The 14,876-nt window shown below is 45.4% G+C and overlaps 1 protein-coding gene across 3 annotated transcripts; it reads left to right on the top strand.

Annotated features, from left to right (window-relative positions):
• Nucleotides 1-4,703: 4,703 nt before the first annotated feature.
• LOC119159830 (uncharacterized) lies at nucleotides 4,704-13,474 on the top strand. Of its 3 annotated transcripts, XM_075890951.1 has the most exons (3): nucleotides 4,704-9,679; nucleotides 11,742-11,968; nucleotides 13,345-13,474. In XM_075890951.1, exon 1 carries the CDS (start codon nucleotides 6,332-6,334, stop codon nucleotides 8,345-8,347), a length of 2,016 nt encoding a protein of 671 aa, XP_075747066.1. In that variant the 5' UTR covers nucleotides 4,704-6,331; the 3' UTR covers nucleotides 8,348-9,679; nucleotides 11,742-11,968; nucleotides 13,345-13,474. The 3 variants fall into 3 exon arrangements, with proteins under 3 accessions (XP_075747066.1, XP_075747065.1, XP_075747064.1); XM_075890950.1 differs by lacking the exon at nucleotides 11,742-11,968 and having other exon boundaries at nucleotides 12,208-13,474; XM_075890949.1 differs by having other exon boundaries at nucleotides 11,742-13,474.
• Nucleotides 13,475-14,876: the final 1,402 nt, after the last annotated feature.

The following is a 14,876-nucleotide window of genomic DNA, read 5'->3' as shown; positions in this document are numbered from 1 at the left end:
TGGCCCTACATCACCATCTTCTTGCGAAGAATATATTTCTCGCCTTGCCCAGTGCCGCCAGCGCGCTCGTATGAACACGGAAGCTACGCAACAAGCAAGGAAGGCCGTCTACGACACCTCTCATCGTGTGGTATCATTTCGACCGGGTGACGAGGTGCTGTTATTGACACCAATTCGCACACCTGGTCTCTGCGACAAGTTCTAGCCTCGATTCATCGGCCCATATGTTGTTTTAGAGCAGACTTCACCTGTCAACTATCGTGTGACGCCTCTTATCGTGCCAACTGACCGTCGTTACCGCAGCACCGAAATTGTACACGTTTCCCCCATGAAGCTTTTCACACGACGTTCCTCGTCACCTTGACTACCCGCCCGCAGCGGCCAGGCTGGCCGCTTCCACGGGGTGGGGGGGGGGGGGGATCAGTGTAGGCATCTATTATGCGCTTCATCCTCATCTGAACAGCAGTCAATCATCATCATATGTTCTGGCTGACAATCATCATCTGCTTGGCACGAGCGCTTCTTTGTCGGGTCCGTTGCGCTTGTTCGTTCCCGAGTTCACGGCCAATAAACCTCGCTACAACCGAGTCGTCATATATATATATATATATGGGGGGGGGGCATTAACTGCGCTTTTGCTCTTCTTCGATACAGTAGCAGATTTCCATAATAAGAAAAGTGGCTGAAAAACGGCAAATTCCTGCCTCAAATATTCGATGACGTTAATATTACAATCTCCCTACCGTAAGATTTAATGCTATGGGTGAATACAGCGAAATCAGAGCCTAGATACTGTTCATCAGTTACAGTATGTGTACCAATGTGTAATTAACTTCAAGATCATTATTTAACGTCATTGACTTTTTATGGAAGTAACGTCCACCACTTGGAGTAAATTTGACTCACTCAATGCGTTTATGCCATTTCTCAACTAAATTACGACCATTAAAAACTATTCTTTACACCTTAAAAAAGCATCATCGATACTCATACACGCACGAAGATTTTTTCAGCGCTGCCCGGGCAGCACTACACTGCGAAACTCTAGTCTATATACAATTACAGGTACGCAACGTTTTGTTGCAGAAGCCAGTTATTAGAGTAGTAGATACGAGTAATGCATATTTCTTTGACTGCTTGAAATGAAAACGGCGACGCCATATATATACGCGGGGAGAAAAAACAAACTCCGCGAAAGGTATTTTAGTGTCCCTACGACTCGATGGCTCAAGTTGTGAAATATCGAAGAGAGAAACAAAGCCTGCGAACGAACTTATAATGACAGAATCAAAAGTTGGGCTAGTTGGATATGCATGGTATAACTGTCAGTCCTAGAATATTGTCCTAGATCCGTAAAGCCTATACTTAATTACAGGTCGAGCAACTCTAAGCTAGTGAAGAGAAGTATGGTTACTATGAGTTTCGGTTTTGCTCTGAAGAAGTCCTGCCAACACAGAATGAAAATGAGCTTTGACAGTCAAGTAGGGAAACTGGTACAAGCAGGGTATCCTAATGATGTCATCACGTCCGTGTGTAACAACATGATTAAGAAACTAAAATTCGAAGGGAACCACTCGGGGTGTCATGATGACAGTAGAAAAGGTAGGAGGGTAGCAGCAATTCCTTACCTTCATAAGACATCGCATGAACTTAAGCAACTTGGTAATAGATATAAAGTCGCCCCACCGCGGTGGTCTAGTGGCTAAGGTACTCGGCTGCTGACCCGCAGGTCGCGGGATCGAATCCCGGCCACGGCGGCTGCATTTCCGATGGAGGCGGAAATGTTGTAGGCCCGTGTGTTCAGATTTGCGTGCACATTAAAGAACCCCAGGTGGTCGAAATTTCCGGAGTCCTCCACTACGGCATCTCTCATAATCATAGGGTGGTTTTGGAACGTTAAACCCCACATATCAATCAATAGATATAAAGTCGATGTGCTTTTCTCAGCCAAAAGCAAACTGCAGTCTATTTGTTCGCGCATGCGCAGAGAGTTTCCGCAATGTCGCATGAAACACAGCAAAAGGTTCGTGGAATGTGCAATGGGCGTTGTCTGCATGACTCCTTTTAGCTGTGGTAAAGTGTACATAGGTCAGTCGGGAAGGTGCATCAATGTTCGTCTCAGAGAGCACAATTCTTCTTTGAAATCCTCGGGAGCATCGCATCTCATGGATGATTGCAGAGAGTGTGGTTGCTATCCTCTTTTTCAGGATACTAAAGTGGTTTTTCGATCTAGCAATCAACTTGTGTGTTGACGGAAGCTTTTCACATAAAAAAAGAGGTGAACAATGCGTCAGCCAGCTTCAGTTTTGCTGCACGATAAAGAGTTTGCTTTTCTAGAATTTGTTCCGAGATAATATTTCTTCGTTTGTTCTCGAGGTGCCACGGGTGTACTTTTTGCATGCACACGCATGCGTTCTTTTTTAATTGCCCGATTATATATTCTTCCCTTTCTAATAAATCATTTAGTTGCGAGTAAGCACTTGTCCTGTCTTCCTTTCTGTTTATTCGTGCGCTTGAACTGACAGTTATACGATGTATTTAATGACACCAATAAAAGGGAACGTCCGCGCAGCTCAGATGGTTCACTGGCGACTGGTCTCTGATGTCCTTGGGATTCCTGTGGGCTTTCCTCCTTGCACCACATATATGTAAACACACATACTAGTGGACATGTGCCCCGTTTTATGACCCACTTAGAAGGCGATAACAGTGGCCGTTGATTCGAGTGTGCTTTCGATGGTCCAAGGTCACGGACCCGAACTTGAAATCCTTCAAGAAAGGTGTCCACGACAGGCGTGACCTCATATAAGATTTTAGTACAACCACACAAACAATATAAACTAGAAATAATCCTTCAAGATTGTTAGAATGAACGCAAAACTGTAGTCTTCTCAGAACAGACGGGTTAAAAGCGCAGGAAAAGTACAGGCAAGCCAAGGTCAACACAGGAATCGCGTGCTGCTTTACAGATAGCAGAAAAACCGGCAACGAAAAAAAAACAAGATGCAAAAAAACATTTACTACTGGTCCTACCGCCCTGGCCACTCGTGCTTACTGCTTACCACACAGAGCAGAACGTTCATTTCTTTGAAACAAAGAAAAAAAAAGAGTTGGGGTCCCGTCGTTTCGATCTTGGAATACACCACGCGTCACGTCCTTCTCCCAGGTGGAATAGACAGATTTAGTTGCGCGTCCGCAGCAGCAGCCGTAAGGACGTGGAATGGTGGTGGTGGTGGAGAACATGTATTAAGAAAAGCACAGAGAGTTGCACTACAAATGCACTTGGGTGGTTTCCTTATTCCGGAAGTCCACTGGAGGTCATCGCTGCTCGGGCGCGGGCCAGCAGGGAGCGCTGAGCGTCCCGGGTGGAGCAGCCGATCAGGAACTACTCTCAAGCCTCAATTGTGGGTAGGGGGAAGGGGGATGAAAACGGAAGAGGTATAGCTGGGCATACTGCAATTATGTGGCACGTGTCGGCCAGCACCCATCAGTGCGCACAGTAGCTGTGTATACCCGGCATGAAATGCTGGGCGGCTGCAGGACACAAGAAGGTGTTCGTCTGCAAGTGTCTCAGAAGTCGCTCATCCGCTTTAGAGAGACCCCGTGCAGGTTCTGGGTAAAGACGGCGCGAGTTTCGATAGTAATCAAGGATTTCGCGGTACTGCGTAAGAGCTGAGGTGCCTGGGGGAGACGCGGGGTCGAAAAAGGTAACGGCACTGGAGAGAGAAACGCAGGCAGCGGCATGAGCCGCTTCGTTACCGGGGAGACCCGCGTGGCCAGGAGATCATACCATGTGGATGGAGTGCGGTTCAAAAACGGACTCGCGCATCGCCTGTTCCCGATACCTGCAAGGAGGCGGAATGCCAGTGTAAAAAGCGCTGCGCCTTGCTCACCCCCCAAGAAACACGAAACTTCTCTCAACGACTAGAAAGGTATGCCGACATCTAGGTATAATACTCGACGTTGAATAAACGTTTTTTAAAGGAAGTTTTTTTAGAAGACGTTGAGAAAACGTTTTTTTACAAGAAGTCTTTTTCAAAACGTTCACTAAAAGTTATTTTCTAGAACTTTCGTAGAATTCGTGGATGAGGTCTCCGGAATGTTTTCTACGTTTCTTTCTTTTTTAAATCAAAATACTATTCGCTTTACATACTTATGTAGTATATATTCTTACATATTTTTACATATTTATATGTAATAATTGAGCTCTCTAGTCAGCATTAAAGGCCAACTGCAACGAAATTTGACTCCGACGGAATCGCCTAGAATCGCGTAGTACATGTCAGGAATGTCATGATAATGACAATAAAAAAACTAGCAGTCACGAATATAATTGATAATCGGTGCTCTAATTGCCAGCTAGCAGACGACGTGAAGCTCTAGCGGTGTGCCCAGGCAACTCGGACACAACCAGACATGACGTAGGTAACAGCCCGCCGCTCCTCGTGGGTGAACGTGAGCGCAGCATACCATCATGCGACCGTGCCGCGAAATCTCTTTTATGCGCTACGCCCGACCGCGAGCAGCTTATTCAGAAAGTGAAGGTTGGGGCACGATGCCAACGAAATGCGTGGCCGTGGGCTGCCTGAACACGTATGCCACGGCCGGGACCAGCTTTTACGTTTTCCCGAAAGGCGTAAATGCCATGTGCGCAAATGCGGTGTGCGCCTGCGCGGCTAGATACTTGTCTGGACGTGCCAGTGGTGGTAACTTAGCGAGAAAGTCGCTAAATTTAGCGCCTTTTCAGTCGTGCTAGCGACAATTTTATCACTTTGGAGTCTTAGCGACTTTTTTGGAGACTTTGAAAAGTTGAAATTGAATGTTTAAAGGACTACTGACAGGAAAAGTTTTGTTTTCGACATTTTTTTACAGTAATCCGTAGCTTTGCGTCTAGTAATGCCAAAATTCAATCGTAAATGTTCTAACGCATCGTATAATTGATGCTAGCATCGTTAATTGAGGACGATTTTGTTTCAGTTCAAAACGCCCGCCTAGATACCATAAGAAACTAGCGCCGCACAGCGGGGCAGTGCCTGAGACTACATGCGCTCAAGCTTCGGTGACGCTGAACGTGCGGTTTCCAAATAGGGTGACCCGAGAGTGGGGAAGAATAGAACGATGTGGGTGCGTTGAGCGTGTTCCCCTCAGGAAAAAGAAGAGCATTCCTGGCGTAAGCAGCGAAAACCACCTTAGAGCAGCCCGACAACAGAGCGAGAGGGGTGACGAACAATAGTCCTCGCCGGGAGCCAGTCGGCGAATTGTACTCACCCCGAAAACGTTCTCGGAATCTCCGATGCCCACAATACTTGCTTGACCTCTGCAACCACGCAAGGGGAGCCTTTGTCTACGTAAAACCACAAAAAATGTCGATTTTACCGGAATACTCGGATGAGCACACACCTTCGCTTTAAAACCAAGTTGAAATATTTTACAGGCAGCACTCACCCCTAATAATCGTTAAGAAGTGCATGCAAGAGTCTCAAACGTCGCAAGCACACCAAGCTTCCAAATTTTGTGTCAGGGGTCCTTTAAAACAGACATAGAATATTAGGAAACTAATGAGAACTGGGGAATGCTCGGAACGAGCTTCAAAAATGAGGCCAGGGCACACAGGATCGAGCTTCTTGAGCCGCTGCGATCTTTAGCGTGCGTGCAATGTGGCCACCTGGCTGTTTTGGGCTGGTTGGTACATGATCGACGAAGCGAAAAAAAAAAACTGCGCGGAACACCGGACAGTGAAAGAGACGGACCAAGCGCTTTTTTTCGCTTCGTTGAAAATACAAGGATGGAGAGGAAGCTACAGGAAAGCTGGCCTTTGCCCCTTCCTCCTGGAATTTCGAATACCTTGTCTATGCAGGCAGCTCGAAAGAAACGATGCCTGCGCTCGTCACTGCTGGAGCCTGGATGTCTCCCCCCCCCCCCCTCGCTAATGCACACCCATGCTATGGTGGCTAGCCACCATACCCATGCTAAAAGTTCTGAATGCGCACTTGTGCGCCACGTGCTTCCGCGAGCATCGGCAAGCCTATCTCTCACACCATCCCTCTCGCTCCTCGGGTTCTGAAATCCGGGCATGTTCATGGCCGATTCTGCGGGGGTCTACCCAGCGTACCCCTTCAGAGAACACGAACTCAAACGAAGTGGTTCAACCGGTTCAACCTACAACACGTGGTAGCGTTGCTTCACCATGGCTCACTGAGCCGCAGATCACTCGTTCTGTAGAAAAAACAGCCGCTCAAAAGATTTCGTTCACTCCTGAGCGACACATCTCTATTTCCAGTACACTCAAGGACTAGGTGTAGCGTGCCGACTCGCTCGCTCTAGCTTAATCATGCCTCCAAAGTATGAGCAGCATTATCGAAAAAGTTGGGAATCACTGCCCGAGTTTAAAGGCTGGCTACGTCCTGTGGAGAGCGAAAGAACAAAAGCATCATGCGCCTACTGCATGAGCGAATTCTACGCGAAGCTGTGCGATATCAAGAAGCATGCCGCCACCACCAAGCACAAGAAGTCATCTGAACCATACTCCAGTTCTTCTCGGCAGAAGAAACTGCAGTATTCAGCCGCAACTGAGTCTTCCTGCGGCAGAAGTGAAGCAGCTCTTTGTCTGTTTATATGCGAGCACACTGCATTCCTCACCGCTGACCACCTGACAGAACTCTGCAAGAAACAGTTCATGGACAGCAAAAGTGCAGCAGGCATGCGCATGCACCGGCGCAAATGCACGAAGATCATAGTGAATGTGTTATCTCCGCATTTCGTGGATCTCTTGGTGGCTGACATCGGTGACTCAAAATACAGCCTGATAATCGACGAGGGTACAGATATTTCGATCACTAAGTTACTGGGTGTGGTGGTGCGATACTTCAGTGCTGCTCGGAAGAGCATTGTGACGACGTTTCTTGCGCTTATCGAATTGGACGATGGCACAGCTGTGACAATCGTCAGGGCATTGGAAAACCTCCTCACGCGTATGGGACTTGACAAGAAGCGTCTCCTCGGCATTGGAGTTGACAACGCCTCGGTGAATACGGGTGTCAACAACGGTATTTTCGAGACAATTAAGCGTGAGTGGCAACTCCCGAACTTGATAATGGTAAGGTGTATTTGCCATTCTTTGCAACTCGCACTTTCCCACGCTGTTCAGGGAACGCTTCCCAGGAATGTGGACTTCTTGGTGCGCGAAACCCACATGTGGTTTTCCCATTCTTCAAAGCGTAAAGCCGCGTACAGTCAACTTTACCGTAGCCTCTGCGATGGGGAAGAACCACTATCAATTCCAAGGGTGTGCGATACCAGATGGATATCGTTGGAGCCAGCGGTCGTCAGAGTCCTCGATCAATGGGACATGTTGCTGAAACATTTCGAACAAGCCAGATCAACGGAAGGATGCTACACCGCAGAGCTCCTGTATCAGATGTACTCTGATCCGCTGAATAAGCTTTATCTACTCTACCTTCGACCAATGCTACGAGAAGTTCAGCGTACAAACAAGGCCTACGAGAGGAACGACGCGGATCCCGCAAAGCTTCTTGAAGACCTCACGCTCCTAATTAAGATGGTTTGCAGCAAAGTGCTCATTCCAACGGCGAAGATAGATCCGCTGCGCCAGCCTATCGATGGTCACCTGGACCCCAAGCCATACCTGGGATACGAGTTCGAGAAACTGGCGAGCACGCTACCAGCTGGTCCTGAAGTTGACTTTGTGCGCCAGCGATGCGTTAATTTCACAGTAAAGCTGTCAAATGAGCTCCGGCAACGTCTGCCATCGAACTTCAAGATATTGCAGGGCATGGCACGGCTGTCTGTGGGAGCATGCTTGCGAGTACTCAAGGAGCCTATCACGGAGCTGGCGGAACATTTCGGTGTTCAACCAAACGAGATAGATCTCGTGAACGCGCAGTGGAAGAAGCTGACCCTGGTGGGCTGGGCCAACACCACCGACACCATTGCATTTTGGTCCGAGGCCACTGCGTACCGTGATGCAGCTGGCTCGAACCCGTTTCACGAGGTCGCGCAGCTCGCAGTTGATGTGCTCTCCTTGCCGCACTCAAACGCAGAAGTGGAAAGAGTTTTTAGCCAACTAAGCGTGGTTAAGACAAAACTCAGAAATTCTCTCAGCACTGCCAGCACAAATGCGGTCTTAAGTGTTCGTAGCGGACTTCGCCGTCTTGGAAAGTGCTGCCACACCTATGACCTGCCTGACACAGTGACAAGAAAAGTTGGAACCATGCAAGCGTACTCCTCAGCGTTCGCGCCAAGAAGTAGTGCACGTGCGCAAAGCAGTGGAGAGTCTGCAGACGAGGAGGTGTGGACTGGTGAGGTGGAACTATTGCTTGACATATAGACTTTAGTGACTTGAGTGAAATGTGAAGAACGATCGAAATGAAAGAGCGCCGGCCAAAATGAAAATATTTAAAACATTTCAGATGTTTTAAATCTTGTCATCTTGGCCGGCACTGTTTCAATTTGCTTGTTCTTCATGCTTCTTCCCTACGAGACGATACTTGGTCAAACGATCTTCTTGAGTGCAATGTGTCCAATAAAATAATTTTAGGTTTCACTCGTTCCTAGCATTGTAGTAACATATTACATCAAACGTTAGATAGCAGCTGTGCACGCAGTAGGTTATTGTTGAAAGCTAATTGACGAAGTATGGGCTCTTTGGTGGAATTGCAGTACCTTCATGAGGCAGAAAAAGCGTGCGTGGCGTGCATGCACAAAATTTATGCACACCACGCGTTCCCCTGCTTCGCGGAGAGAGAGAGAGAGAAAACTTAATTTCCGGCAGAGTGCTGCGCTGGGTTCCGACCCATGGGTATGGTGGCTAGATCATGGGGGAAGGAAATAACAGGAGGGAGCATGACGTCACGCACCCAGCCTTGGCAAGCCAACCCGTTTTGAAGCCAACAAAGTCGGCCCTTTTGCCGTGAGATCACGCAATAAACGAGACTTGCCGATACCTCGAAATACGGCGCCCGGTAGCTTTTAATCGAAATGAACTGGTTCGGCGCAGACTGGCCGGCTCACGGAGGTGTTTCAAAGACGGAACAGCGCCGAGAGAACTAAAACCTACCGCGAGCGCTGACGTTTTGGTCACTTGTTGGGCCGACTTGGTGGGCTTCAATCGAGTTGCGCAACGCTCCCTCCTGTCTTTCCTTCCTCCATGTTCCGATCTGTGGTTCAGACCTAGAAGTTTATTCCGCGCAATCCACGTCTCCCGGCAGACCCAGAGTTGCTTGTCCAGACCAAAACTGAACAGCGCAGTCCGACACTAGAAATGATTATTTTATTTTGACTGTTCACTTTATTCACCACAGCAGAAATTTATTTAAATCATTGTTTAAAAATAATCCCTTAACGTGCTTTATCCAGTCGAAAACTAAAAACTCAGGAAAAACGTCATCATCATCATCACTTAGCGACTTTTGGCTGAAATTGACGACTTTTAGGAAGCGTTCTGGCGACTTAGGCCCCCCAAAAGTTACCACCACTGGGACGTGCTTATCGGCCGCTCAGTCGCCTCTTGAAGAAGCGGGTTTGAGTCGGTTTCTCTTGTGTCTTAAAAGTGTGCTTGCGCTTTGTGTTCGTGTTTTGTGTTCTGCCAGTGCTGCTGATTACGAAGATGCGCTATACTCAAGCGAAAACGTGTGGGTTCGTATCGCGGAGCACTCGCCAGGTAAGTACCACACTGCTGCTGTCGGCGCTTTGTCACCATGTTTTCTACCATGTGCGCGATAAGTGAGCTTTTGTTAACATGGGGGCCCAGCTTTTCTGTAGTACTTCAGTAGTGGTGTGTGAAGGTGTGCGAAGTTAAGCGCAGACAAGTTTTTTTTGTGTGTGTGTGGAGTGTGAAGCATGCAAGCGGGAATTCGGCGGCAGATTCGAGCAGAGTTGTGGCGGCTGTCCGCCTCTGTAGGCAGTGATGTTAGAAGGGGGCCCTGCTCGCTAGCGACCACTATTTTCGTTTATTAATTCTGGGGCGTTTGTTAGCTGTAGGCGTTGATGCTTGTTTATATTGTGCGCTGTTGAAGTAGACGTGTCTAAGGCAGTTTCCTCTGCTGTATGTTCCATTTTAAACAGCTACAGTATTTATGCGTTATGACAACTATCAGAGTAGTTCTGGCAAGGTTCTCTTTGGCGTCTCTCAATTTTTTCCTTGCGAATGGCCGAATGTATGCCGGTGTGTGCATCCGCGCCGGCATGCGTCTTTATAAACTACCGTGGTACTCGAGTTGATGCGTGTTCGTGTGCAGCGTGTTGCGTCGTCCTAGGTAGGGCTTACAAAGGTTGCACCTACACTTAAGTGTTCATGCAGGTAGTTTAGCAAATTTCTAACTTTCAGTATACACCAGCAACATAGGTTGCCTCATGCGGCCTGAATCCGTGCATTTTAAGCCATTCGTTTATCCTGAACTGTATTTTCGAACGAATGTTTCATGGCTAAATGTGGTCAAATTGTTGTACCTTACTGTGCGAGCACTAATACAGTCGTAATCCACGCGTTCGAGCACCACCGATTTTACTCTGCTTGTTTCCGCTATGCTTGTATTTTGATTTGGTTTATTAAATCTTTTATGCACCTCGCCCAACCTTGGTGTCGAAACTTTGCTAAACACTCTTACGTGTATGAACATTAAGAATAGTTTATAGCGCCACCTCCAATGAAATTTTCTGATTAATGACAAGCTTAACAGTATATTGGATAAAGTAAACTTTCTAAGCATGCGCCACAGATGTTGATGGAATCTGTGGTCTGTGCAAAAATAATATTTTATTTATCACTCAAAACTCGCGATAAAGTTATAAATCATGGTAAGTATGCATAAGTCATGCACGTATTGCTGTTATGCGCCACAGATGTTGATGGAATCTGTGGTCTGTGCAGAAATAATATTTTATTTATCACTCAAAACTCGCGATAATGTTACAAATCATAATAAGCATGCATAAGTCATGCACGTATTGCTGTTAAAATGCAGAATTGGACACCGCCTTTATTTGAGAACAATAAATATAGACTGCAAGTTTTCAAGCTATTGGCACTGATGGAAATTACAAACTCGGAAATCAGTTTCATCAGATCTTATTACTAAATCGCGGTCAATATCTTCCAAGATTCTGGTTCCCGGAGATTGTTGCAGAAGCTTGCATGCTTTATTGGGATGGTGTGTGGTTAAAGATGGGTGCCTCATGTTTTTTTTTTTGCATTGACAGCCTGTGGTGCTTGAGTGAGGGGTACTGCCATTTTAGCCAACCAGAATTATTGAAACTGATGACCATAATTTGGCAGCACACAATAGTAATTTATTGACACCAATTTAAGACATAGACATAATTGTCCCAGTGTGAGCAGCCTGAAAAAAGCTACATTAGTTGTATTTGAAATTAAATTCATGTTGAATGATATAGGTTACCTGCAATGGATATTTGATGAAAGTGCATACCATCATGTATGTGTCTAGGTGTCATTGAATTGGCTTTCAAAGCACTATGCACGAGCGCAATTAAAGCATGGTTTCGACACATCTGCAATGTGTAAATTGCATTTTCTTTCATAAGGTTGCAACTGTGTTCGCCTAAAGCATCAAGAAAGTTTTGCTTGTAACATCTCTACTTTGTGTACGCCCTGCTTGTTTTAAGACACATTGTTCCAAATCATTTAAAATATAATGACAAATTTAGTTTTTCTAAGAGACACAAGTCACTAAATTGTTTTTTTTTTGTTGTTTCCATTGCAGCCTATGCATGCATGTCATAAGAACTGAGTGTGAAAGAATTCCAGACAAGCCTGTCGTCAATGATGGCTCGTGGAAAAGTTGGCTACTGAATGTATGGCAGCTGCGCATGGCTTGTTTCCTATGGAAAGGGAACTTCCCTGAGCCACCTGGCTGCTGTATTGAAGTAGTTCGCATGTTCAGGATGTTCAACATTAAGGCTTTTGCTTTTCTTTAAAAAAGTCAGTGCTGTAAGTTGTGTGTGTAAAAGCCACCTTTGCAGATAGCTAAGTGTTCAGGGGAACACAATGTGTGCAATAATTATCACTGTCAGCCTTGCCCTTGAATAAGATTCAATAATGATTTTATTAGCGACTGCAGAAGGCGGCCATGCACGTATTAAATATTTTAGCCAGTCACATTCTGGCATGCCTGTGCTCAGATATCCCGCTGGAAAGTATAGTTGTGGCTTGTATCGTTATGCATGCAGGACAGTGAGCACTAGCACACAGCTACTACTCCCTGAGGTGCGGCATATAATCTGATCATGGATTGCAGCCATAGACAAGCATTATATTGGTTGCCTTTTACTACCGGCTGGAATAGCAAGCAGTGACTGCTTGTCTCACCAGGGAGTAATGTTTTGGTTATCATCGCTGCCTTGCATGCGTAATCATGGAAAGCACAATAAACTTCCGAGTTGAATATCTTGGAGCATAGACATGCTAGAAGAATTTTTCCAAGTGGGAGTGTCTAGAAAAATGACTGCCACAAACTGTTCTATGCAAACATACCCACTTATTGCAGGCACCAAAATTTCAATATTCTTAGTTGATTGGGCAGCTGACAGCATTATTGCCTTACTTTGTGTTCCCCTGGACAAATAACTCATATGCAAAAGCAGTTTTCTGTTCTTAAGGCTGAATTTTATACAAGCACAAAGCACGTCTCTGAATGGGTCAGTGCTGCTTTTTAAGGTTTTATGTCAAGTTTAATTTATGTGTAATCTGTAGTTCCCTTAAAATTGAACTTTTTGCATTACAATTAGGCTGGAGCAGATGAATGGTTTTATTTTCACTGTAATATTGACTGAATATTTTGTATTATTGTTCTTGTAACCTTATTTCATTGTATTCTCAAATATATAGCCATAAGTGCAATCAAGTGATTTTCTATTGTCATACTTAATCATACCTAACTTTGCCAATACCTAACCATTTAGTGATATATTAGTGATACCTAACCATGTTTAACATTGGTAATGATGACTGACAGAAGGCATTCTGGAATACTCTAGCGTTTTTAACTTCACTGTGTCTTTGTGCGAGTATTTTGGGATGGAATTAGAATATGGGGTGTTGCTAAAATCGCAATTCGGTTGTCAAACACACATTTGTGGTGAAACCCAATAATTTCAACTATTCATGGTTCTAACATACCTAAATTTAGGCGGACTGGATGAGAAAAAAATCAATTGTTCGACTGCTGCTTTTTGTCTGTAGCAAATTTTCTACCTTTATATATTTGCTACTGGGCCAATGTGTTTGCTAAGCTAGCCTTCTAAATTTCGTTGCACTGATAGAAGTCTGCTCGAAGAGAACAGTTTGTGCCTTTTTTATGTGTGCAGGTTTCGGGACCAAGTATCTGGCCAGCCCCTCAATTGCTTTGTATAATTATAGTTACTAAAAAGCATGCAAATTTTGGGACAAAGCGTACAGTCATTGTTATGTATAATAAAGGTTACAGGTATACAACAAGATTTGTTGAAATTTTGCATTTACATTTATATGTGCAGTATAATGCATTCCAGGCAACACCAGAAACAATAATGAGTTGACGGTAAAAAGCCCCTGTTGTCTTCAAGCAAAACAGATTATCGTCCTGATAGATGGCAGTCACTAATTCTTTCAATAATTATGGCACTAATTTCGCTGATTAGAATAGTGCCATAAATAATTTGATGCCTAATTATGTTACCGTTCTACTTTTCGCTTTCGACAGTGAACAACTAAATGCACCGATTGTAAAACGCTGGCGTGGTACAGCAAATTAACCATGGGAAACGCTGAACAAGCTGGTTTGCATGAAAAATAAATGTCTAAAAAAGGTGTTGAAAGATCTAGCAAAAGTCTTTTTAGAATCTTGGCAAGCAATTTACTAGGCTTCTAATAATATAAGTATAGGAAACGTTTACAAAGGTTCTTTCAAAAATGTAGAAAGATGTTTTTTAGACCTCTTGCTAGAAGTTTTCTAGCCGTACAATAACGTGGTTTTAGCACAGCTACAGGAGGTTTTCAAGCTGCTTAGGTTTAAATAACATCTCAAGAAGACTTTTTATATACTTTTGGACTATTCTTTTTGGACATTTACTAGAACTTTTTTAGCTTTTCTTGTATATCGTGGGCCGGCTGCAGAAATTAGGCGCTTTCTTCTTCTAACCACTACCACCATCATTGCAAATGGCTAGCAGGCTGTGTCCTGCTGCTGCTGACGCGTGACTAAATCTGTCTAATGACACCTAAATACCTAAAAGGATGAAAAAAAAACGCTGCCACGGAGTCGCTGGTACCAATATGTGCGGTGCATGCGTCAGGCCTTTCGATTATTTGCCTACTTTTTTGTTTTTGACTGATATCGCAGCGTTAGGAAGGAGACAACGCTATTTCTTTCCGAGGACTTGCTGAAGCACTGCTATACAAAGTGACGCGCATGCATTGAGCAGCATTAACTTTGCCATGTTCCTAGAGGCAGACGCGTCCCACTGCCAAGGGTTTAATCCCAAGCAACAATTTGTCTCCGCAAGAGGTCGGCAAGAGGTCTGTGACTGACTGCGAAGTGGTTGGTCCGACCTTGGCCACCAACGTAGGGCCGGTCTTGGGGATTGACATTGGCTTCACGCTGGCGGCGTCGGCACACAACGTAGGCCCAACCTCGTTGGCCGACGAGCCCGAGTGCGTGCCACACTGGGTTTGATCATGGCCCGACTTTACATAAGCGTCGATTTACCGACGGCTGCAGGTCGGTTGCCAACGTTCCTTCCTCTGTTTTTCTTTCTTTTTTGCATTTGGTGCGCATGACACTGCCTCAGTGCACATGTAAGACGAAACTAAATGCCTCTAAAGTCTGATCTTGTTAGCGTGTGAATACGTAACACAGAAT

Source organism: Rhipicephalus microplus, chromosome 3, assembly GCF_043290135.1.
Source record: "Rhipicephalus microplus isolate Deutch F79 chromosome 3, USDA_Rmic, whole genome shotgun sequence".
Classification (NCBI taxonomy): domain Eukaryota; kingdom Metazoa; phylum Arthropoda; class Arachnida; order Ixodida; family Ixodidae; genus Rhipicephalus; species Rhipicephalus microplus.
The sequence above is the reverse complement of the archived record's forward strand: the minus strand, read 5'-3'. Positions and strand labels throughout refer to the sequence as shown.

Coding starts and splice junctions, on each gene's coding strand:
- LOC119159830 (XM_075890950.1), top strand. CDS start 6,332: ATGCCTCCAAAGTATGAGCAGCATTATCGAAAAAGTTGGGAATCACTG.